At 41.5% G+C, this 24,127-nt stretch overlaps 1 protein-coding gene across 1 annotated transcript in view; it reads right to left on the bottom strand.

Moving 5' to 3' along the window:
• Positions 1-24,127, bottom strand: part of fgfr3 (fibroblast growth factor receptor 3) — a 78,725-nt gene that overhangs the window by 21,402 nt on the left and 33,196 nt on the right. Inside the window, exons 5-7 of the mRNA XM_059352664.1 lie at positions 15,033-15,202; positions 5,285-5,408; positions 4,902-5,092 (exon numbers count right to left, since the gene is read on the bottom strand). Of these exons, the coding sequence (XP_059208647.1) occupies positions 4,902-5,092; positions 5,285-5,408; positions 15,033-15,202 (485 nt within the window). The remainder of the gene's footprint in view (positions 1-4,901; positions 5,093-5,284; positions 5,409-15,032; positions 15,203-24,127) is intronic.

The following is a 24,127-nucleotide window of genomic DNA, read 5'->3' as shown; positions in this document are numbered from 1 at the left end:
AGAGAGGAGGAGACACAGCAGAGGATCGAGTGTGGAGTGCGGCTGGCGCTCGGAGCTCAGGATTTACCTGGTGTTTGTACCTTAAGCCAGAAAGCATTTTCCGACTTGCCTACAAAGTTGGAGGCTCGACACCAGTACTTCCCAGCGTCTCTCTCTGTCACGTTAGACAGTTTCAACTTAGTGTGGGCCTCAGTGTGTTTACTGACAAAACTCTGTAAAGGGGACATTAAGAGGCACAATGAGGCCTTTACAGCCTGCGGGAACACATGAACAGAACATAGATGCAAACCTGGAGAACAAAAACACACACAATGAAATATACTGCAAACATTTTACATTCGCTATGAATTAAAGAAATGATATACAACTTGATTTTCAGCTGCAGCTACAAACTTACTGTAACACACAAATATAAGAGTGGTATCAATCTTCTCATATAACCGAAATGAGTTGTGATTGTGGATTTCTACTCTAAATGCGAAGAAATTGATTAAAATACTTATTAATGTTTGTTTTTTTCCCCTGTGCATTCCAATATCACACCCAGTTAAGACTAACAAGAAATCTTCCTAAGAGACTTTTTCATATTTTTTAAAAACTTTTAACAAAGTTATACTTCCAGAAAACAGTATATTCAAAGTCTACTAAACATATGTATTGTGTGTGCATAGTACTGTCTGAGAGAAGGGGTGTGGCTCTATCTAAGTCCACTTTAGATGATGTGGAACATTGTAATTGGCTAACAAACTTCCAATTACAACAAAGTTTGTGCATTTGAGTGGAGTGAAATGACAGTAATCATAGATCTAAATACCAAAGAAAAGTTACGTCTATTGGAAAAGACTGGAACCTGAACATGTTTAACTTTTACTTGTAACTGACTACTTCAACATAGGACTACAAGTACACACACACACACACACACACACACACACACGTTCATAGCAAAGCAGGCTGTCTGTGAGATTAAAAGCATTTCAACGTCAAACCTGTTAAGATCATAAAAACACACACATACACACTGTACATTAGACAGTAACACAAGACGTCTATCGGCAGATTAAAGAAATTACAGTATGTCAATCAAAGTGTGTGCGCTGAATGCATAAACACACACACACCAACACTTGATCGCACACGTGCTGGAACACACATTGCTTGTGACAGGCTCTCCAGCGGAGAAACTGCAGATGAATAATTAAACGGGCAAAGCACATAAAGGAGAAAACATATCATGTTTTATGGTTGCTTAATGAACATCCAGAGCTCGGCTCCAGACGCCTCCCTCTCCCTCCCCACGCCGGGGCGAGTCGCTCATCGTTAACTCTTTTTCCAAGCATCAAAAGAGCAATTCAGGCATTTCTAAAAAAAAAAAAAAAAAAAAAAAAAAAAAAATCTTGCATGACCCCCTCCCACCCTCGGCTGTATTTAACTCCAGCAGTATATGCCACACATGAGATGTCGCAGAGTCTGAATGAACTGTGGTGGGACCAGAGAGAGAGAGAGGCACACACAGATCTCAGTAAATACTGTTTCAATTATGTGGTAGTCGAAAATAGAGCGTGGAGCCGCGGTCTGGGCTGACAGGCGTGCTTTCCCCCCTCTCTCTCTCTCTCTTTCTGTTGGCCTGTCTTTCTCCTCCTCTTTCTCCCTCTCTCTCCCTCCTTTCCTTCTTTCTCTCACTCTATATAAAACATCCACCTCGCTACTTAAATGTGCTGGAAATTTTACTCATCAGCCTCGTGTTTGAGTCACTTTTCCACAAAAGTTGTGACAGCAATCAGGACTAGAAACATTTCTGAATCAAATGTCGGTCCGTTTATGTGAAAGTCACAGCATGCAAAAAGTTAAATAAACAGATTTTAAAGAGGCTTCTTGTTCTGTTTTATTAGAAGACTCAAGTTATGACTCCTACGAAAAGTAATGCACTGGAATTTCTAGGTATTCCAAGAAATTTTGTTCACTGACAAAGCAGCATAATGTTTAAAGTCTATTTTATTAAATCCTGAAATACTGTAAATAATCTATTTAAAAGGAAAAGTTCAACACTTAATTAAGTTTTCAGTCTTTATGCTCAGCTAAGATAACCAATTGTTAGCTGTAGCTTCATATTAACTGTATTAATCTCGCAGTCTAGCTCTTAGCAAGAAAGATATCTCTAGATATTTGTCTTTGCGGTGAAGGTTTCTCTAATGTCACATCCTGTTTTATGTGTATTCATTGATTTGTATCTCTTACAACTTGGAGCAATATCCTAGTAAAACCACATTAATCCGCAGGCAATCACTTTCCACTAAATTTCTGCTTTTATACCAGCTGCTCATAGCAGAAATATATTTTATTTTTTAACTAATAAATGATAGAGCAAAAAGATTGTAAAACTGGTAAGAGCTCATCCAGCAGTGAGAGTCTGGGGCGATGAGCATCTCTCGTGCTCACGAAGGTTATTAATTAAGGCTTCAGCTGCAAAATAATCCATCATTGATGCAGCCGGTTGTAGAAGTGAGAGCCTGAGAACCCTCTTCTACCTTGATATCATTATTTTTTTTTCAGCTCACGGCTGAATAAAGTCGACCTAATGCAAAGCCTCAAATCCATCACTTGGAGAAATAGATGAAGCCAGAAATGTTACAGAGTCTGTTTCTGTCTCCTGTCACTCTTCTTCTGTTTCTCTCTCCTTCCCATTCTCACTTTCTGCCTCTCTCTTTCGTTTCAATTTCACCTCTCACTTCTTTCTTTCTCGTTCCTTCATTCTCTGCCCTCCCACTCACTCCCCGAGTCTCTCGCCCTCCATCTTTACCCACCACTCTGTAAGACATTCTCTCTCTCTGCTGACTTTGCCCTTCCTTGTGTTCCTCCACTCATTTTTTCCATGGCTTTTTTGGGTGCCTCTTCCCTCTTTCCTCTCTCCTCCTCCTCCTCAAACCACGCGACGCAGCACATCTGACGGCAGTGGCGGTTAACAGAGCCCGTCTCTCTCCCTGCGTTGCCGCCACCACGGCAGTTAACTTAGTCCAAACCAGATGTTTGTTTTATTCCCTCGCTCTCTCTAGAGGCAGAAAAAAGAAAAGGGAGAGCCCAAATAAGAAAGCAAAAGGCCTTCTTGGTTTTTCGATTGGGAGTCTTCCTTTCTTCACCCCAAATAAAGAAAACATGCCTCGCAGCGGGTTTAGGGTGTTGTCCTGCTCGGCGAGGAATGCTTTCTACTCTATTCATTAACACCATCGCTGCCCGGGGAGGTGATGAGACCTCCAGGAGTTCCTCTTTAACGGGACTAAACCCTCCTATCTGATCTGACGTCTTCCCCGCTGTGTTTATTTAACCTTCATTTCTTGATGTGGGATTGCAGCATCAGAGCAACCATAAAGGCTGCAGACAACAGAAACAATACAAAACATCAGAGCAGTCTGAACTAAAAAAAAAAACACGTACCAGGATATCAGTTATTAATGCACGAGGATACCTGCAGATGCAAGTCAGGTAGACACACTCTTTCACAGTCTTGCATCTTACTTGATGTATAATTGAAGAGTTCATTCCTGAACAAGTAAACAAGGCCAATCAGCAATAAGATGCATCATCAGTTCATCAAAGTTGGGCGATCGGTGTAAAGGGTACGAGCTTAAAATGTCCAGAATATGACCTTTAAGGTGGATTTATGTTGTTGTCTGGCTGCTACTATCACATTATCTCTGTTATTGTTTTGTCTTCTGACATTTTCTTTCCTTTGTCTGCTCCTTTTTCTCATCTCTCAACATCAAAATGAAGCTCCAGACTTTTGTTGTTATCTATTATTGGTTTGAAAATTCCACAAGTAAACTTTTGAGAAATGTATACATCAGTCCTGTGGACATAACACATAGATATATATGATATGATATGATATATTTTATTTTATTTTACAAACCATATCTTATGTCCATCCTTTACTTTATATACTGCTGCACTCAACTATACTATGTTGTAAAAGTTACTGTTACTATTACTATTATTGCACTATATACTAAATCTTATATCATACTTCACTATGTTAATATGCTGTACTTTCTTACCACATAATATACTACTTTATATTTCTATTTTCTTTATTCATATAGACAACTCTAACTCTGTACATATATATCCTGCCAATACTGTAGCTATCAGCCTCTTAACTTGTCAGTACTTTGTACATTTATCTCAAACTGCTCTTGTTTGATTCACATTTTTATTTTTTTTACATATATATTAGTTGTATTTAGCTTTTTGTCTGTACTTATTCCTGTCTTTATGTTGTCACAACACCTTATCTCCCCCCTGGGGATCAATAAAGACTTATTTTATCTATCTTATCTTATTTTATAACTGATCAATTAGTTGTTCAAGCTATTGTTGGTTTGTAGACAGTGTTGTAACAACATGAATACATTTAAGTTGGTAAGAGGTGCTGGAGTAAATGCTATGATGGAAGTTTTCAAAGCAAGTCAATTGGATCACCTTGAGGGAAAAAGAATAAAATCCACCTTTAATAAAGCATTCATTTAATTTTAATCCACCTTCACAAGTTGCCAATCACTGTTCACTGTTGCACTAGATTTAAGCACCACATGCAAGTGCCACAAACAAGAACAGAAAGCAATTTTTAGGTTATTATTAGGTGTGTATTTCTCAATGCTGCAGTGTGTAGGAAAGTGCAGGTGAGATTTTGGTTCCCATAATGAAGGTGTAGTGTTCGAGGAATGAACTCGTCAATTATACGCTGCAGTGAAAAGAGCCTGTGGGCCCCACAGACCCACCTACTGTAAAAACTCATTAAATAAGACATTTAAGAGAGATTAACTATGAGTGAAATTATCATAGGGTAAGATGTGCTCCCGGCAGGTGAGACCCAAACTCATTAGCGGCGTGCGCTGCAGACCCACCTTCAGGATGTTGACGTAGGGAATGCCGTTTTCGCCGTAGCGGCTGCCGTTGATTTCTATGTGTTTGAGCCACTGGATGTGCGGCTGGGCGTCGCTGTAGACCTTACAGTGGAACTCCACGTCGCTGCCCACTACCACTGTCTGATTGGCTGGCAGACCTGCCTGCAGGATGGGCCTGTGGGGGGAACGCTCTGAAAGAGAAAGCACGGAGTCATTAGCATGGGAATTATGTGCTGCAGGAAATGAAGACATACGGTAGTCTTAATTTTCTTTTTTTTTAACACCAACAATCCTCGTGGGTTATTTAAACCACTGGTGCATGCTAATGTATTCGTTGTTTACACAGAAGCAGAAGTGAGAGTAAATGTTTCCATGTTGTTTACCTAGCACATCCAGCTGGTAGGTGTGGGTGATGGCGCCGTACTTGTTCTGCACCACACAGGTGTAGTTTCCCCTGTCTGACGGCACGGCGCTCTCCATCACCAGACTCCACTGCTGGTGTCTCAACTGGAGGGGGAGGAAAGAACAGTCATGTGTCATTACAGCACATCTACATTTGTGAGGATGCTTAGCCGATTTCAAGAAACCTCCAGGGTAGCTTGGTGTCATATTTTCAGTGCTTATTCTGTAAATTTCCACTTATGATAACATACAGTATCAAGAAATGTTTATGTATATATCTCAGGCCTTTTAGAAGGCATTTTAGAAGATGTAAAAAATGTATAACCAAGATTCAACCAAGAAAATACTGCACACGAAATCACAAACCGAAGCTGAAATAGAAATAAACAAACGCCTCTCTCACTAACAACTGAGCGCTCTGTCCAGAGTAAACCATCCACATCTCTTCCCTCGCTCCCTCCTTTGATATCCTTTGGTATGAAACATCACAGAGCGGCCAGGTTGGTGAAACAGAGCGTGCTGTGTGCAGCGTGTGTTTACTGAGGTGCAAACCCTTTTGAACAAACATTTAAAATGGTAATACAACTTTAACCTCCTTTTATTAATTGCACACTGGCTGATGCAGAACAGAAGAGATGTGCAGTAAACAATATTTTGACAGGGTGTGATGAGAAACAGTTCTGTGTGCCCACAGCGCAAAGTACAACTGAGATCAAAAGGATTGAGGAGCAGATGAGAAGGTGTCTGCTGCACATCAGATTTTACACGTTTTTATACTGAAGAAATATGACGTGACATACTTAGTAATTCTCAAGATGCAAGTTACTAAACAATGATGGCAAGAAAACAGAATGTCACAAAGCTTCAAATCGTTTCAACTAATTGATTTAAAGAACACTGCATATGGGATTATTTACAGTTTAGTCTCTTAAAGTGATTTCCTTCTCTCCCCCTGCAGTGAAGGCAAGCAGGGTTTTTTTTTCACCTCTGAAATTGGTTCCACTGTGCCAGTCAAGAGCAATCCATCCCCGGAGAGACGAAGTTTAAATTTTGCATCGTAATTCAAACCAGGTGTGTGTGGATGGCAGCGGCAGACAGATACTAACTTGACAGATTCAGAAGCTGCTTCAGAGGCAGAGTGAGCAGCCCGTCACAGCGCAGCACGGCGAGGCGAGAACAGAGAACCTGCTACGCATCGACAGGCAGAGTCTCCACGGGCCAAGAGGGACGACCTCCGCGGCTTAAGTGGAAACATGCGGCGCTGTGCTCACTGCTGCGAGACAAGCGTGGAGTGAACTCCAACCGAAAGAGGTCAGAATTACTAAAGAAGGGACTGAGTGATGTCAACAAAGAGGCTTTTCAGGGTGGAACACTTAACATCACCTGCGTAGGAAAATGTGCCGACCCAGAGAGGGCTTAGTGTTTTTACAAACGTTTAACCCCACGCGTTTAGCTCGGACGCCAGCCAATCACGGGACGTATATATTTGTAAGGATCACGCTCTCCTCCCCTCCTTCTTCTCCCTCTGTCTTACAGTATACACTCCTTCTCTCTCATTCTCTTGGAGGCGCATGCGGAAAATAATTTAACAGTGTAAATATTATGCCTGTGTGTGCTTTTTGCAGTTGCATGGTAACATAGACCAGGCAGCCCGCTCGACGCTGGCAAATGGTTTTTGAGAGGAGCTGGCTCCACCCCGTCTACCCCTCTCAGAGTCGGGGAGTCAAACTGAAGTCAATGGCTGCTCTCATGAGCAGATGAGTGACGCCTTCTGCTGCGGTCGCTGAGCCCGAGCTGAGAGCAGAGGAGGAGGAGAAGGAGGGGGAATAAAAAAAGAGGCGACGCATGAGGAGGAAGGCTAGAAGGTGGTAAAATACGAGCTGAAGTCGATGCTCAGTAGAGGCCAAGACCACCAACAGAAACAGAAAGAGACTGTGATCAGAGTTATGGTCTTATTTAGGTCTCAGTTTCATAAAAAGACCTAATTTAAAAAAACACTTGTAGCCAGGGAAGGTACATTTACTTTGAAGGAACTTTTGATGCCACTAAATGTATCTGACAGCTGTAGTTACTGTGCACATTCTGATTTTACATGTAACTGGACATGATTATGGCTGCTGTCAAGGAAAGAATCTTGCACTCAAAATCTCAGCTTAGTTTCATCTCAATAAAAAATGGATTTTTGATAAATCTGCGCAGGAGTATGTAATCCTTTAACTAAATCTGTCAGCACAATGGAGCTCCAAGATTTATAACAAAGCTGATTTTTATCTTGTTTTGTATGTTCACATTTGGGGAATCTGCTCATTACAATATTCAGTTGTTAATTTTATCAATAAATATTTATAATAAGTACTTTATTAAGCACTTGCAATGAGAAATACATTTTTGTTGATTTGGGTGTAATACGTGCAGTGATGGAATGTAATTAAGTACATTTACATTTACTTTACTACTATTACTAATACTTTAATATTATTGCATTTAAATACTTTATATTTCTACTCCATTACATTATGAGGCAAATATTGTACTGTAAGTGGAGATTTAACATTAAAAAAATGATAAATTTAAAGTGATTAGATTTTTTTTTTTTAACTAAACAATATATTAAGTAGTGAAAATTAGCCATATCTTAACAAAACAATCAGAGTGGGGCCATTCTGCATAATGAGTACTTTTACTTTAATTACATTTTATACTGATACGTTTGTCCTTTCACTGAAGTAAGTTTTGAACGCAGGACTTTTATTTGTAGTGGAGTAATTTCATGGTGTAAGGGATATGAATACTTCTTCCACCACTGATTACTTTTTTAATTTTACAAATAGGTGACAAATCCATATCCACAACACAGCCTGAAATAACAAAAGGTTTGTACAGCATCAGAGACAATCACAGCCATCAATAAATATTATGTTATATAATTTGGTCTTATTGAGATGGTGGAAAACATTGTTTCACTTGCAACAGCCGTATTTTATTCACATCATTTTCATATTTATCAAACCATTCCCTGTTGCACGGAAGCACTTGCATTTTTATATGTTTCATGCTTTTATTGAGTTATTTTACTTTAATTTGTCCCTTGTGTTTATCTGAAAGTGAATATGCAACTCATAAAAGAGGAAAAAACACAACTTTCCATTTCCAAATGAAAAGTTGAATTTACAAGCAATTAAACACTTTCTTACCAAGCTGTATGCACTCAGTCACTCTGCTGTTATAGCCTTACTTGGTCAGGTATGACCAGTAGTTTATGGTGTCTGATGTCAGCTAATCAGTAGACTTCCCTTGATGTTAAAGCTGCTTTAAGTGTGGATATCTACTGGATTCTAACATGCAACATATACCCGAATAGAATCCCTCTTTATTAACTTTGAGTGACATTTCCACTTAAATTCCCCTCTGTCTTTCCCTTGGCACATTTAATTATTTTCTCTGCACTTGCTACTTGCTTTTATGACCATGTTACACTGGCTAACCCCTGTTGAACCTGCAGCATTAGTCCCCAAACGTGATAATCCCATCCATTCCAATCATGCCAGATTCCAAACAGAATTAAATTATTAAGGAGCTTACGTTAGAGTCATACGAGGCTTTAAAGGTTTTAGGGCTTTGGCTGTGGACCTACAGAAGGGCACAAGCCATGGGAATGGACAAGGAGTTTCACACTGTAAAAAGAGTATCTGAAGGAGACATTAAACCAACATGCAGTCTTTGTGCAGAGGAAAAAGAAAAGAGGAGTAGGTTGGGACTTCAGTAGTATGAAATATCTTGAGACAAATAAATCATTTTAAGATATTTTTGCTTGCCTTACAGATCCTGCCATGGAAAACAGTGAGGTTACCTCACCCTATTGGCAGATTCTTTCACTTTTTTTTAATCAAAACAAGAATTCACGTGTTGACTGCCAGCTTAAACGGTTCATAAAGATACAGACATTTTTTGCAGTGTGGTAGTTGTCTGAGAAAACACAGGAAGCTCTGCTCCCTTTATAGTCCAAACCCTCCGTCTTCACCTCGCAAAATAGCCCTGTCAGAACCAGCGGGGCCAGTTACCAGAATTTATGACTGTGTCAGAGCGGACCAGTGGCCCAGATCTGCGCTACCGTCTAATTTGACCTACAGAGAAAGCGGAAATAGATAGAAGCGGCCCTGAGGGCTCGCTATTAAAGCTGGCAAAGTTTGTGGGTCTATTGCCGGAGTTTGGCTCTACGTGCTATTGCATCAACACTGAGGCGAAGACTGTAAAATTGGAAGTAGAGCATTCAAACGGGAAAGAAATGGTTGAGGAAACAAAATAAACAGGATAATCTCTCTTTTGATATCCCTGGTGTATTTTGGTCAAACGACAGGGGAGAAAGGTGAATGACCGTGGAAGGTCTAAAATTAATAAGAGTCCAAAAATAATCTTGCAAAGTGTAGAAATTCCTACGCGGCCTACGGAGACTCACAATCCAGGCTGTGTTAAAATCTGGACTGGAAAAACAAGGATTTAAAGTGCTTAAAGTCTTAAAAAGTAACAGTGTGGAGCCAGTTTAAGAGCCCTGCCTTGGAAAGCTGTCAAAACAGGGATTGAAAAATCAGTTAAGCACCGAGCGACCTGGACAAAATGAAACACAATAATTACATTGTCAACTTTTGTTTCGCTTGTGCCGCCGCAGTTTAGCATGAGCACAATAAAATCCCTTCCACCATATGTGGCAGCATACAACAGCATTGGCTTTGGCTGTCAAAGACTGACTCAATAGGCTGGCGACACGCCCATCTCTCCCCACCTCCATCTGATGGCTCAATAGAGAGGTGAACTTTAACCTCCAGGCCCTGCCCTGCCATAATGGACAAGGCTCCGAGCGCCACAGTTGTCTGGGAAGGCGCACAATACTCTGGCACGTCGCCCTGCTGGAATTTCATTTTCCATTTTACAAATGAGCCACACATCCTATTTACCGTTTCATTTAGTTTCAACAAACGTACCATTTAGTTCTCTGTGTTGCATTTCAATAGACTTACAAAGTGCTTGTAAGATAGAAGTAAATGTCTGAACAAGCTCTGATGTGCTCCTGGGAAAGAATATACTGAGGAGATGTTAAGTGTACAACTATACAGGCCCATAAAACTGGATAATCTACGGATTTGTCTGATTTGTGCTAATTATACCACCAATACTGACATGTATGCACTCAAGTTGCTGATACTCTACTTTAAATCTTAAGTGTTACTCTCTTTCCAAACTACAAATTGTAGGAATTTTCCCCTCAGCAATACATTACTTTGAGGCAAAGCATCCAGACCATCATGGTACATTAAAACTGTCCACTAAAAACCAGACCTACTGAAAGAAAGTTATTTTCAGCAGCTCTTCAATGCAGCGTGACCCACACTAAGGCTTTCCAGGAAACATTACTGCCTTAAAAAGTTCATTACACAAAATATCCTTCACAAATGAACCAGGAGAAAAACAATAAAGAAAATAGAACTGAACATAAGTCTTTTTCTGTAGGAGAGTGAACCTGATGACAGCAAGTGTGATGTTCGCCTGTATAGAAGATGAACCCCTTGTAAAAATGGTTGTGTTCAGGGAACAAAGCAGAACACGGTGCATCCTTAGAAAGGCCACTTTCAACCACTCCAGTCTGAAGACAGGAGGTATTTTTGAAGGCGGGTAATGGACCTTAATGGTCCCCCTCAGTCACTAACTTTGCCTCACACTGATCTGAAGGCACTTAGAGTAAATGACAAACTGTGCTGGTAGGCAGTGCAGAGTGAAGAGCAGTGCACTGTGCTGATCAGCATGGATCAGTTAGCAAGTCACTTACAGTCACACACACGCTCTCCCGTGCCGGAGAGACGGGTGACAAAATCACCCATCACCCGTCCAAAACTTTTTTAAAAAATTGGACACGGACATGATTTATTCAGCTGAAATTAACCACGGCTGTCAATTCAAAAACAGTCTTGTCTTTTCAATACGGATGCCAGCTTCACCTTGAGGACCCCGCTGGAGGAATAGAGTCTTTAGAAGGCCATTGTCAGGCTGTCAGGGCTCCGGGTGCCCTCGTATCTACCCCCAACCCTGCAAGATGAACTCATCACAAGGCAGATGTGAGGTGGGGTGATGAGGGCTGTGACACAGCGAGACTGAATGTCTGTCCTGACAACAGATTGTTGCTTTCAGTCCGTCTCATGTCTGTCTACACAATGACGGTCCAATCTTGGAAACACTGAACCCTGATTATTCTTCTAGCCTCGTGATTTTTATAAATATCTGTAACTAAATAAAATGACTAGATGTGATTCTGGTTGTTTCTCAGTGATTTATTCTGAACAAATGGTGCATTTTATGCTTCCTGCAGCTTACACAGTGGAGTAAGTTTGTCTAAAAATATCATGAATAGCCAGAGGGCATCTAGAGAAAACGTTTAAGGAATAAAGAATCAGGATAGCACAGTGCTTCTCATCGTGTTTGACTGACAGGTGATCTCTGGGAAATGCAGTGCACACAGACACTAGCAACAAAGAAAGGAAAAAAGGAGAATCAGAAGGATAACCATGTTAAAAATTATGTGGCAATATAATGGTATTAGGCACATCACTCAACTTAATTAGAGATAATGTGATTTTCAGCGCAAATGTGCAAATGTCTGTGGATCTTCAGTTGTTAGCAGACTGCTTTAAAACTGATGAGTTTTTAAAATAGACTTTTCCAATGATTGAGCACTGCAGACAGAACTTAATTCATCTTCATTGTCAGACAAATAAGCCTCATTGCTTGCTGGGAGGTGGTGGGGTGAGCAGAGGTTTTGACATAAGGACGGTGAAGGTGTTACCCCTGACCCCTCTGAAGCCAGACCATGTCACAGGCTTGTCTGTCACCCAGCACCCTGATTCTAAAGAGGGTGACCTCTGCGTTCACCTCCTCAAGGCCAACAGCGGCCACATGGTGACTGGCAAACTGGATTTTAAAACAGCTCCGGGACAGGAGGGAGGGAGGGAGGAAGGGACACGAGTTAAAGTCCTGATAAAGACACAGAAGGAACATCTCAATAACTGCCACCTCCATGTTACATCTCCATTAGATTAAATACATGACATTAGTTGTTTAAGACTTGTGGAAAATGGTGCATTTTAACTGCATTTCTATTGCTTGCTAGGAATTTAAGGTAGCTTAAGATATAAATAAGAGACACTTTCAGTTAAATTATGTACTGAAATCATATTAATGACAAATTCTGACACAGGAAACTGAACTAAACTTGGTTACTGAGACTGATGAGAGCAGACAAAGAACAAAGTTTTTTGCAGATGGCTTTTAGCACAAAAATACACTGCAAAAAAAGTGTAAAATGTAATCAGAATCTGAATATTTTTCATTGGCAGACACAATAAATGTGAAGGAGTTTGTTCAAAGTCTCGTAGGGTGAAGGGGCGTTAAAGCAAAGTTAATTGAAAGTGAATTAAAAGGGTGAGTTCTTCCCAGCAAGATAAGGCAGGTGGTAGAAAAGTGTTTCTTTTTCATGATTAAGGTTAACTGACCCTTTGACCCTAACCCTGTTAAAAACTAAAACGAAAAAAGCTTGAGAAACCTTCTGCTTGAGAAGAAAAGGCAGCACGACAGGAAAAACAATTTCAGGAAGTGTGGAATTGTGTGTAGAAAAGTGGACAGGATGACATGACAACACGTTATAATCCTGTACAAAACTGTTTATGTTCTCCTCTAAATCCTTTTCATGTTGTTGTATAAAATCAGAATCGATCCAACCTCTGAGTCAACCTCCACCACAAATATAACATGTCCTGCTTGGTTGGACACCTTCCGTACTTTACAGCGCCTACACTTTCAGCATAGGGGGCCACAGTTGGAACTAACCCCGCAGCATTGGTCGGTGCCAAGCTCGACCCGCTGAGCTATACAGAGCAGAAAATGTACAGGAATTTGTCTCAGTGGCTTGTTGACAACTTAGTGTCACAACTCACACTGACACAACACAGTACAAGGCCAACAGGACCTCACATACGCTGTAAGGGCTTACTATGGATAGTCTGCTATACATATCACTCTCTAATTACACATGTAGCATCCCATCGGAGCATGTGCTGAAGCAGGGGAGCGCACAAAATGGCTTCGGCTGCAGGAGGAAATAAAGTGAGCGCTAAGCACCGCACAGGCTACTTTGTGACATTATGCTGATTAGGCTGACATTAATGACTTAATATAGCATCAGTCACCACAAAAACAGCTCTATTGTGTTCTATAATGTGCCACTGGTGAGTCTTTTCTGCACAAAGGGACACTTTAGAGATCTGCTGAACAGATGGGATAAATATCTAAGTGCTCTCTGACTGGTCAGTTTGGGATTAATTTGCTGTTAAAAAACGCAGCCGCAAATTTTACCATTAGCAAATCTTCACGCATACTAAACATGCTAAAAGTTGCTGTCGGGGAGCCACTCCACCCCGAGCTGGAGTGTCCTGAGGGCTGGTGACAGGTGTGTGTGTGTGTGTGTGTGTGTGTGTGTGTGTGTGTGTATGTGTGTGTATGTGTGTGTGAGAGAGAGAGTGGGGACAGAGGGAGGGAGACAACTGCTGTTGGTCTGCTGGGAGCAGATGTTGGAGATCTCTGTAAACTGTTAATAGCTGCAGGATCTCATTACATTTAACTCTTTAAATGCCAAACCTCGACTGGGGAGAAGGCGTCTCTCATTGCCTTAGTAGTACCAGCCTCTGCTCAAGTTAGGATGCAGTTTCAGCTCCACAGAAAGAAATGTCCACTTTTCCTTCTTTCTGCTTATTGTACTTATTAAAGTCTTTTAAAATGCCTGTCTGGGTAGCTTTCCCTCGCAGTACTTCAACATCAAAAAGACCATTTTTAAAATATAAAGTGAGTGTTTAATTTTTACAGATTAATGATTTCATCCATCAGCACTTTATTAATGCACTATGAGGACTAAGGGGGAGGTTGAATGAGACACAGGACAGAAGGATCCTGGAAGATTTCTCATCTCTGGGAATCTTTATAGAATTTCTATGTCATTAAGTTTGAGTTTATTTTGAACCAAAACACACATTTTGACTGTTTGAATTCCGATGTCCTTACCACACTTGGTTTGTCTTTTAATCCTACAGCTCAGGGCCATTAAAGCAACACAAAAGTAAACCAAGCCCTGTAACTTTAAGCAGTGCCATTCCACATGAGAGCCCAGTGTTTAGAGTGAATCCGATGACAAAACTGAGCACAGCAGCTGTTTGCTGCGCTGCATTACTGTCAACATTGAGCTATCACGCGAGCATGCATGTATCCGTGCACCACTCTGTTTTCAGCACAGCAGTTTGACCCTCTGAATTTATTTCGGTCAGCTTAGCCAGGGCTAATAGCGGCCTGAGTCCTGCCGAGGGGCATCCAGCCCTGCGGCGCATCTTCTGACCTTTATTTACCGTGAGAAGATTCACAGAGCATGAGCGCTCTTTCAGCACTCTGCTTCACACTCTTCCAGTTATAGCAATTCACACCAGGGAGCATCACAACACTCACAGTGATCCACTGATGGACACACTCCACAGAGACTGGACGAGCGGGGGATTAAGGCACTCTGATGGGAGCTAAAGGCAGGCAGAGCATCCTGCTGGCAGGTTTTTTGGGAGGTGGTGTGAAGATTTAAATCTTTAAATCACAGCTCAACTCCTGTAACCTTTAGGTGTTAACATGTTTGAAGTAAAGTTCTCTCACCCTGAAGCCTCCCATCCTCTGCTCTTCCTTGAACTCTTTGCCGTTCTTTAGCCAATGGATGGTCGGAGTCGGATTTCCGGACGCAGCACAGCGGAACTTGACGGTGTTGGCGGCGGGAACAGCCAGGAGCTTCTTGTCCATCCGGTCAGGCCGAGTCCAGTATGGAGCTTCTGTTGGTGGAACACAAAGACAGTGTTGTGTCAGTCATGGAGAAGCAACAGAGCATACAACCTATTAAAACATTTAATGGCTAGTTTACAGAATATTGGCAGGTCACAAGTCATCTGAAATAACTCTGAAGTACTGAGTTTTTTGAGATGTCCGAGTCAAGTGTAAAGTCAATTGAGAGAAGTCCAAATTAAGTCTTGAATGGTTTGATATTCACGTTAAATCTCTCTTAAGTCTCAAGCCAAGTTTAAAGTCAGACAGTCTCAAGACGATGCGACGAGTCTTCGTGAGCAAACTGCAAGTTGAGATGCAAAACTTTCAGGTGTGAATTCTGACAATTAAAGTTTTTAGTATTTAAAATGTTCCCCTTGAAAGTGTTAACAGCATTTTTACGTAGTGATAAAATATCAAGTCCTTTCAATGAATATCAGAGATTGGACCAAGTCATTGTTTTGCAAGACTCAATTCCCAACTAAAGACTGAAAAATGCTAAACTTTGAGTCCTAAACAAGTGATAATGCCTCTTCGCCAAATGTAATACCATTTTGACAATGGAGTCAAAATATCTTACACTGTGACAAATGTATTTGATCTTCATGGTTCTCTCCTACGACTTTATTGGGTTCTGTCTGACCGGTTCAAACAAAGTGGATCTGGGTAATTAAGTCGACTTGTTGGGAATAAATAGTTGATTCCATAAATTAAGGTAAATTAATTGATATGTAGCACATTCTTTAAGTAACTTGCTTTTTAATTGTTGGGGTTGGAGGAAAGTATTAAGTATTTTTAAGTCAAAAGGCTCAAGTCCAATTAAAGTGACAAGTCATTGGTGCCGATTCAAGTTGTATGTACCATTTTTTGATCAAACTGAGTCTAGTCATCAAGTCATCAACTCGTCACATCAAGTCAACTTGTGACTAGAGTATGACTTGTGTCCATGCCTTGGGTGATTATAGTTCTGTAATGTTACTAAGTCAGAGCCTGGGACTTGAAGGTTTTTGTTTTCAGGTCTTCAAGTCCTCATTTTGTGCCTTGAATCTGACTCTGAAGATGTTCCACTTTCTTATCCTAACAGATCAGTCCCTAGTAGTTTTCCATTTTCTGGTATGTTTTCAAAGATCATAGAATTTTTTGGGGAAAGACCCTGTAGGAATTCATAGTTACATGTTTTTGTAATTGCTAAAAGATGGCACAGACGGTACAACTTGCTCTTCTGCCCTGTCTTCAAATTGGTCCATCTTGGATGAGTTATGCACTCTGCCAGAACAGATGTGAGGTTGTGGTTTCACTGGAGGTCTTCTCTCAACGCTCTGATAAACAACGTGAAGTACCTGCACTCATTTTCCCTTCAGTGTCGAGCCCACCCTCTTGTCCCCAGAGAAACATTTGAGTTCACAACACAACACAAACGGTGTAAAACACAGTTTGACGGACGGTGAAAGGAAACAAAATGGTTGCGTGAAGCGTCACGAGGACCAAACAAAGCTCATCGTCTTCTTCCCCCCTGATAACAATGCGAGAGTTCATTTGAATCGTCCGATCCTGAGAGTTTGGAAACCTGTCAGGGCGATTTATTGAGTTGTATTGAGAAAGACGGCGGACAAAGAGAGTGTAGCGAGTCAGAGAGGCCTATTGTTCCCGCTGTGTGGGTGTGGAGGGTGAGAGCGCCGAAGCATGGCTCACTCACTCTCTTTATAGGTCTGTGTGAGTATGTGTGTGTGTTTCCCAGGACAAAAGCTGGGGAGGTGGCTGACCGGTCATCAGATGTCTCTTTTACTTTCTAAATGCAGGAGGAGAGAGAGGAGCTAATTACCATCTCAATGTCTGCGCTTGTGTGTGTGTTTGTGTGTGAGTTATCAGACTCGGGTCAAACAAAAAGTAATTCTCACCCTCTGGCACCACATGGGCGGGCTTTTATTTTCTCAACTCAGGTGAGACGTCAGAGAGGTGTCGCCTGTCTGTGATTGGCTCTGATCTACAGCATGTGTGTCTGTTTATCATAATGCTTTCTGATGCATTTCTGACACATTTTATTGGCTTCTGCTTCACAGAGTAATTACAAGCAGACCAGGAGAGCGGTTCAGCGATGAAAGACGTAGACGTTCTTCTTCTTAGAAAGCAAACAAACAGAGCGTTACTTCACTCTGTTGAGCAGACTATGAACTCGGTGTGTGTGTGTGTTTACAAACTCTAATGGAGCATCTGAACGCTGCTCCCTGCTTGAGTTAGAGACTCCCCAGCTCGCTAAGACAAACGCTCTCCACGTGCAGCCACACACACACACACACACAGATACACACAGTGCCTCCACCTTAAAAGGGAAATATCTGTTAGATTTCATTACTTCTCTCTCTGTGTCTCCTCCGTCTCGGTGTATTCGGAGCGACACTCTGCGCAGCGTGGGACAACCCTCCAAGGAGTCTGAACACATTGTTTTCTTGGCATAGCAATCAGCCACACACACACTCGGTCAAACAGAAACACACACTGAGTTTTTAAACAGTCTCTCTCCTGATGTGTGGTCCTCCCTCCTCCTCCTCCTCCTCCTCCACCTTCCCTCTGCTGCTGCTGCTGCTGCTGCTGATCCTTCAGCCACTATGATGTCTTTAACCCAAAATAGACTCCTGTGTGGATTCAGCACGTCTCCATGGTTTTGTCCCAAAAACACACTGAGATTGGTTTGGTCGCTGACCTTTAGCGGCTAAGTGCTAACTGCTGCGTTTCTGCACAAGATCACCTGTCAGTCAAAGTGAGTGGGCACTGCTGTGACGTTTTCTTCTTCATATTTTCCGGATATTAATCTTCTGTAAGTGATGCTTGGCCTTTATGTCTGAACAGAGATGGCAGCAATTGCTTCTCATCAACAGTGTTGGAGGTGGGATCTGCTTATTCCCTTTCAAAGTGTCTCAGTGGCGCACTATGCCAGAAAAGTTTGAATTCCTTGCATAAGAAATACCCAGATCTTCACCATCTATTAGGACTTCGGGCTACTTCCGTTTTAGTGCTCTACTAACTTGATTTGACCTCCCTCAGCTGGTGACAGAGCACAACAAAAAAACAAAAAAGCTATACATTCATTTTTTTCCCTTAAAAGAGAATGGGTATAAACTGATTTTCACCCTGTTTTTGTCTCAAGGTATTTTAAACTGATGTTTTTGGATGTGGGCAGTAAACACCTCCTGTGGAAATGACTGAAGCTTAGAAAGCACTTGAGATTAAAATGCAGACCTAAAGTGATTAAAGCAGAAATGCTGCAAATCTTCTTAAATTTGTGATATTTTAATAACTTTCTTAGCTTTTTTATTGGAATTAATGCGTGCTGTGTGTAAATAAAGATATACTTCAATGCACCGATGTATGAAAATAGATTATTACTTGATTTAGAAGTGGTTTCCTTATTTTGAGTCATGTTATTTTGGTCTGCTCCTGGATTCTTAACAGCTTATATCAGGTTGACACAGGCGCTTTGCAGTGTAAGAGAGTAAAAGAATGCAGCCTTTTCCGAGACAGCAGTCGATATTTGGGTTTAAGTGTGTTTTCTGATTTACTGCGGAGAGTCGTGCTCTGTATGCTCAGCAACGCGCAGGAATCCCATCCCGTGTCTAATTGGGTGGCTGGTATTTCCTCAGCAGAGGGTAGTGGCATCTTCTAGGAGGGAGGCGGGGCGGGCAAAGCAGATACCCCTCAAACCCCACAGGGACGGGTTTGGAGATAACCCTGCCCTGCATGGATATGCAATCACTGTAGTGGAAAGTGGTTTACCATAACATGTTCTCTGAGCTCAGCAGTTACAGTGTCATGTCCACCTGTCAGCTGCAGAGGTTAACTGAGGAGGGGAATCTCTCAGGGAGCCTAAAAATACACGAATGTACTTCTGTTGTGCTGTTTGTTTGGTTTACACCTTCACACACACTTACACACACATTCAATGGATATGCCTACTGGGGAAAAGTATTTTGTTACAGCTACCAGTTTGCAATATTGCATTGGGTTATTCGCCTGAAGCATCATCCAAACTCAGTGATATATTTATGATTTGACAACAGACACAAAGCTGTTTGATTATCCATCTTTCCCTTTCAAAGTTTGACAGATACCATAAGAATCTGTATCTGTATCTGTATTTTCAGCCAATGATTTCAAATGCAATGTGCTGGCACAGTTCGACTCACATTGAACCATATTCTGTTGTGGATCCTGCCTGGTACCTGCTACTTTTTTTTGTTACCACCTTGGTCAAGGTTCGAAGCGTGCCAAGCTAATAATAGCAGGTGGAGCTAACACACAGCAAAACCACACACCAGCACAAACCTGCGCTTTTTAAATTGTCAACCATCAATAGCAACTGCCATTTTTTTATTCACCAAATACAGATTTAAAAAACTGGCAGCCTGCAAACCCATGCTGTGGTTCACTGAAGAAGTGCAGACATTCCTTTCAGAGCTGGATGGAGAATCTGCCAGATGATGATGGTATTTTCATGCAACGTCACTTTAACTGACAGCCTTCATTGACCTGGTTCTATTTGCAGTGGAAACGAAGTTATGCAGAGCATTTGGTGCCAAAAGTTAGTTGTTGAGGAGTTGAGCCAAATCATGCATTGGAAACGAGTGAATAGTTAGCAGGGTATCTCAAAATTGTAATTAATTTAAATGGAATTTGGTAGAAAATTAGGCCATAGGCAAAAAATAACAGGAGAGAAATTGGAGAGGATCCAAACATTTTTTCGAATAATTTCTTTTCTTACAAGATAAGGCTTTTGTTTGTGTAAGTGCAGTAGTTCAAAGGAAGTAAAATCTGGCACCTTTATCCTATGATTGTCTCTCACTGTGATGCAGATCTAGATGCTAATTAAAATGAACTAAATATTTTCTATTATTAAAATAAAAACATTCAAGGATTGTGCATTCTTGCAGTGGAATGCTGTAAGCATGTGGTGCATTTTTGTAAAGTATGACTACATTCCCTCTGTAACTGGACCGGTATTGCAGTTACAAGTGTTCTACACACATGAACACACACCCACACACAACCCCTGCAGCTCTGTTCACTTTTCCTCTGACTCCTGGCGCTGTGTTGCGGGTCGGAGGAGCGTGACAGTGGCTCTCTATCAGCCCAACTTCAGTGCAACAGCAATTAGCTGCAGCAGGACACAGTGCGGTGCTGATCGCCACGGCACAAGGCCCTTCAGCGCTCAGACACCGATCTGGGGGAAAAGGAGGAGGAGGAGTGGGGGTCTAATTGTGTAATTGTATAATTTGCCCTCGCTGACGCCTGCGAGCACACAGGCAGATTTCATTACAGATTACACTGGAGCTCTTTGAAGGCACGCTGCCCCGGAGGGCCTGCAGGGACTCAAGGCAAACAGAGTCGGAGGAATGGCGGCCACGGAGCAGCATAGCGTGGCCCGGCGTCCGGCTCTCTGCTCTCCTGCCAGGGTAAACAAGGAGGCTGCATAGCTCAGGAGCACAGCACAGCACAGATTAGGCTCTGTTAACATTCCTCCCCCCCGACACACACACTGCCCTTTCACTTTAGCAGGCTCCGAGTGTGGACCCTGCTTTACACACTGCAAAAAGATACTCACTTTCGTAACTCATCTACGTCGTGTGAGATCTCTGACCTTTTATTTGCTCTTTTGTCGGGTCATCATGATAACTCTGACACAGCTTTTGGTCATGATGACTGAAGGGGCACAATGACCCTCTGAGGATCTATTCAGGTATTTCAAACCAAACATTTGAACTGTTCATTTAGCACATTGTGATGTGTATTATGATTTATATTAATGTGGCCTTCCAAAAGCAGATTTCATAATAGATTATATCAGTTTTTTTGAGTAATGAATGTCACACTTTGACATGACCTAACTTGAACTGACTTGAACCGCCTAATTGCAGTTTCTACAACCTATGTGTCCATGTTTCCTCCTTGCTGACCTGAATAAAAATGTCAACCTCTTAGTTTAGTAAATAGAGGTGGGACCCAGTGGTTGGGCTCTCAAGTATCAAGTTATTTGAGATGTCCAAGTCAAGTTTAAAGTCAATTGAGAAAAGTTTCAAGTCTGTCAGTCTCAACTCCAAGAGGGTAAGTCCTAGTCAAGTCATAAGTCTTTGATGAGATGCCAATTGAAGTATCTAGTATTTAAATGTTCCCTTTGGAAATGTTGGCAGTATTTTTTACGTAGTAATATTGGACCAAGTCCATTCAATGAATATCAGAGGTTGGACCAAGTCATTGTTTTTGCAGGACACAATTAAGTCTCAAGTCTTTGCACTCAATAACTAACTAAACTAAACAAGCCATAAAAGTACTCTACAACAAATGTGATGGCAGTTTAATAAGTAACAATATATTACATTAAAAAAAGAAAGTGTATTCATTTGTTATTCGTGGTTCTCTCCTGAAACTTGATTGGATGCTGTCAGCTTTGGTTCAAACACAGCAGATCTGAGGAATTAAGTGTTGAATTTTGACCGTTAGTTGACTCAAGAAATTATGAGTAATAAATTGATTTGTGGCACCTTTTAAATTACATAATTTCTAACTTTGTTTTTTTTTGGGAAGGTTTAGAGAATTTTAAAGTCAAAAAGCTCAAGTCCAAGACAAGTCAAGAGTTATTGGTGTTTAAATCCAAGTCGAGTTGGAAGTCTAAAGTCATCAAATTTGACTCCAGTCTGACTTGAATCCAAACTCTGTGACTTCAGTCCACACCTCTGTTAGTGGACAGCATACCGTGTGTCCTGAAGGCCTGCTCTCTCAGTCTGAATGTCTTTAGAGATTTAAACAGGAAAGATACAGAGGCAGCAGATATGGCTTCTATCTTTCTCTTCGAATAAAAACGAAACACAAATCTGGTGTCAATCTTACAAATTGGTTGATAATATCATTTGTGTGCAGGAATTACTGTTGCTGCGGGGCAGGCGTCTATCTTCTCTGCCTTTTCCCCCAGAAGGCCATCTGGAGGTTTTGCTGAGAATGAGCTCATGACTGCAGCAGCTTGTCTGTCTTTCTTTCTGTCTGTCTGTGTGTATCTCCCCGGAGAACAGTCAGCTGTGGCCAGCAGCATCATTTCAACTGGCAGCTACAGCGACGGCTCCGAGTGACTCAACTCTTCAAATCTTTTTTTTGTGTGTGTGTGTGTTGTCTTTTCTCTTCTTTCACTCTGCAGTTTTCTCTGTCTCGCTGCCAATCAGCAAATGTTTTCTGTCCCGTCTCCCTCATTAATAGCCCGACTCTTTCACCATCTCCACATCTCTGTTATCGTCCTCCCTGCGTGTGGATGTGGACGCTCTTCCGCTCACCGACAGGGACTCTCCGTCTGGCTGTGTGGCTCGTCACATGGCTCCTTCCTGCCATAGCCGGCTAATTAGCGGTGGCTTAGCGGACATTAAGCAGCGATAGGGGTTTAACGTTTCTGGGCTAATCCCTCTCCTTTTGGCCAGGAAATCGGAGCCTCGTATGTCATGAGGTAGACTTACATCCAGAGATTAAGTCTGGCAGTCTGAGGCTATTTACTGGCATTCAGGATGTCTGCAGTAAGCTGCTGCCGCTGCTGCCACTTCGGCCCATTTAGAAAACACTTCAGGCTTTCACCGCCAAGTGAAGCCGCGCATTCAAACACATTCAGGTTTTACATTGCAGGTGTTAAGCTTATCCACGGCGACTTTCAATACAAAGACAGCAACAGGAAGCTTTCTACAGTGTTACTGTACGGCTTATTCTGTAGCTTTCTCCTGTAATCTCTCTGGATAAGAGCATCAGCTAAATGCCTTAAAGAAAAAGGCAAAACTGTATCAATATAAAGCAAGATTACATTTTTATTCTCCATATCCAAAGTTGGAAAATGCAGGGATTAAATGTTGAAAATGAGCCAGGGCAAATAATATTACCAGACATTCCTTTTGGGTGCCACTATAACATAAAAATAATTATTATACTTATTTTCAGAGTTGTAAAATGAGAGGATTAGGATAAATTAGGAGGTGACTACTTGATCCATAACTGGGCCTTTCTTATTATTTTCCAAACAGCATTACTAACAGTTGTTACCTGTTTTTGACAGTCTGTCTTTCTCAAAGCTCCCTTTGCATGCTGCTGTCATCAGCATCAGCTGCCTCATTAAAATATAGATTTCTTACAGGAAATCCTTTGCATAAAAAATCGCAGAGAAAGGAAAAATCGGCAGCTCCACACAACCCTTAACAGCTTAAATGGAAAAATGTCGTTGTTGTTGTAAAAAATAAAAAATGAACAAGTTTTCACATGATGTCTTGAGTAAAAATGAAAAATCTACTACCTCGCTAAATAAGTATAGAATGAGCTAAATGGAGCTAGCATCCAAATCACAAACATTAATGAAAAAACCATTAATACTAGATCACTGTAATAAAAATAATAGATCATGCAAGTTACTGCTGGCATCACAATCTATCTATGTGCACCCATCTATACCAATGACTGAACCCAGCTTCTCCCTTTATGCACAGGGTGGAAGTGAGAATTTAAATACAAACATTAATGATATTAATATGTTTGAATGACTAGGATTTCTATTAAAAGGTGTCAACGTTCAAACAACTAACCAACTAATTGCCCACATACTGTAGTTCAGCTGCCACATCATTTCAGTTAAATCTCAGTTTTGTTCTCCACCGGTTCATATATCCCCCCATCTCTCACTAACAAATGCAGTTGTATGAAAATAGAGTGGGTGTAACATTAACGATGACAGTGCAGCATTCAGTGTGAGCCACTGTCACAGTCTCAGTGTTTTATTTAGACAGTCGATTTTGTCAGAGCTTTTTATGGCGCAACTTTTACAAAGAGGCTTTGATTTCGGTTGGGCGTCCGCCTCTCGCTCCGTCACCGAAAACAGTTCCATATTTCGCCTCTGGCACCAGTTTTGTCGAGCAATTAAGGTGGAC

Source organism: Centropristis striata, chromosome 16, assembly GCF_030273125.1.
Source record: "Centropristis striata isolate RG_2023a ecotype Rhode Island chromosome 16, C.striata_1.0, whole genome shotgun sequence".
Lineage (NCBI taxonomy): Eukaryota > Metazoa > Chordata > Actinopteri > Perciformes > Serranidae > Centropristis > Centropristis striata.
Note: the sequence above shows the minus strand (reverse complement) of the source record. Positions and strands in the feature narration are given on the sequence as shown.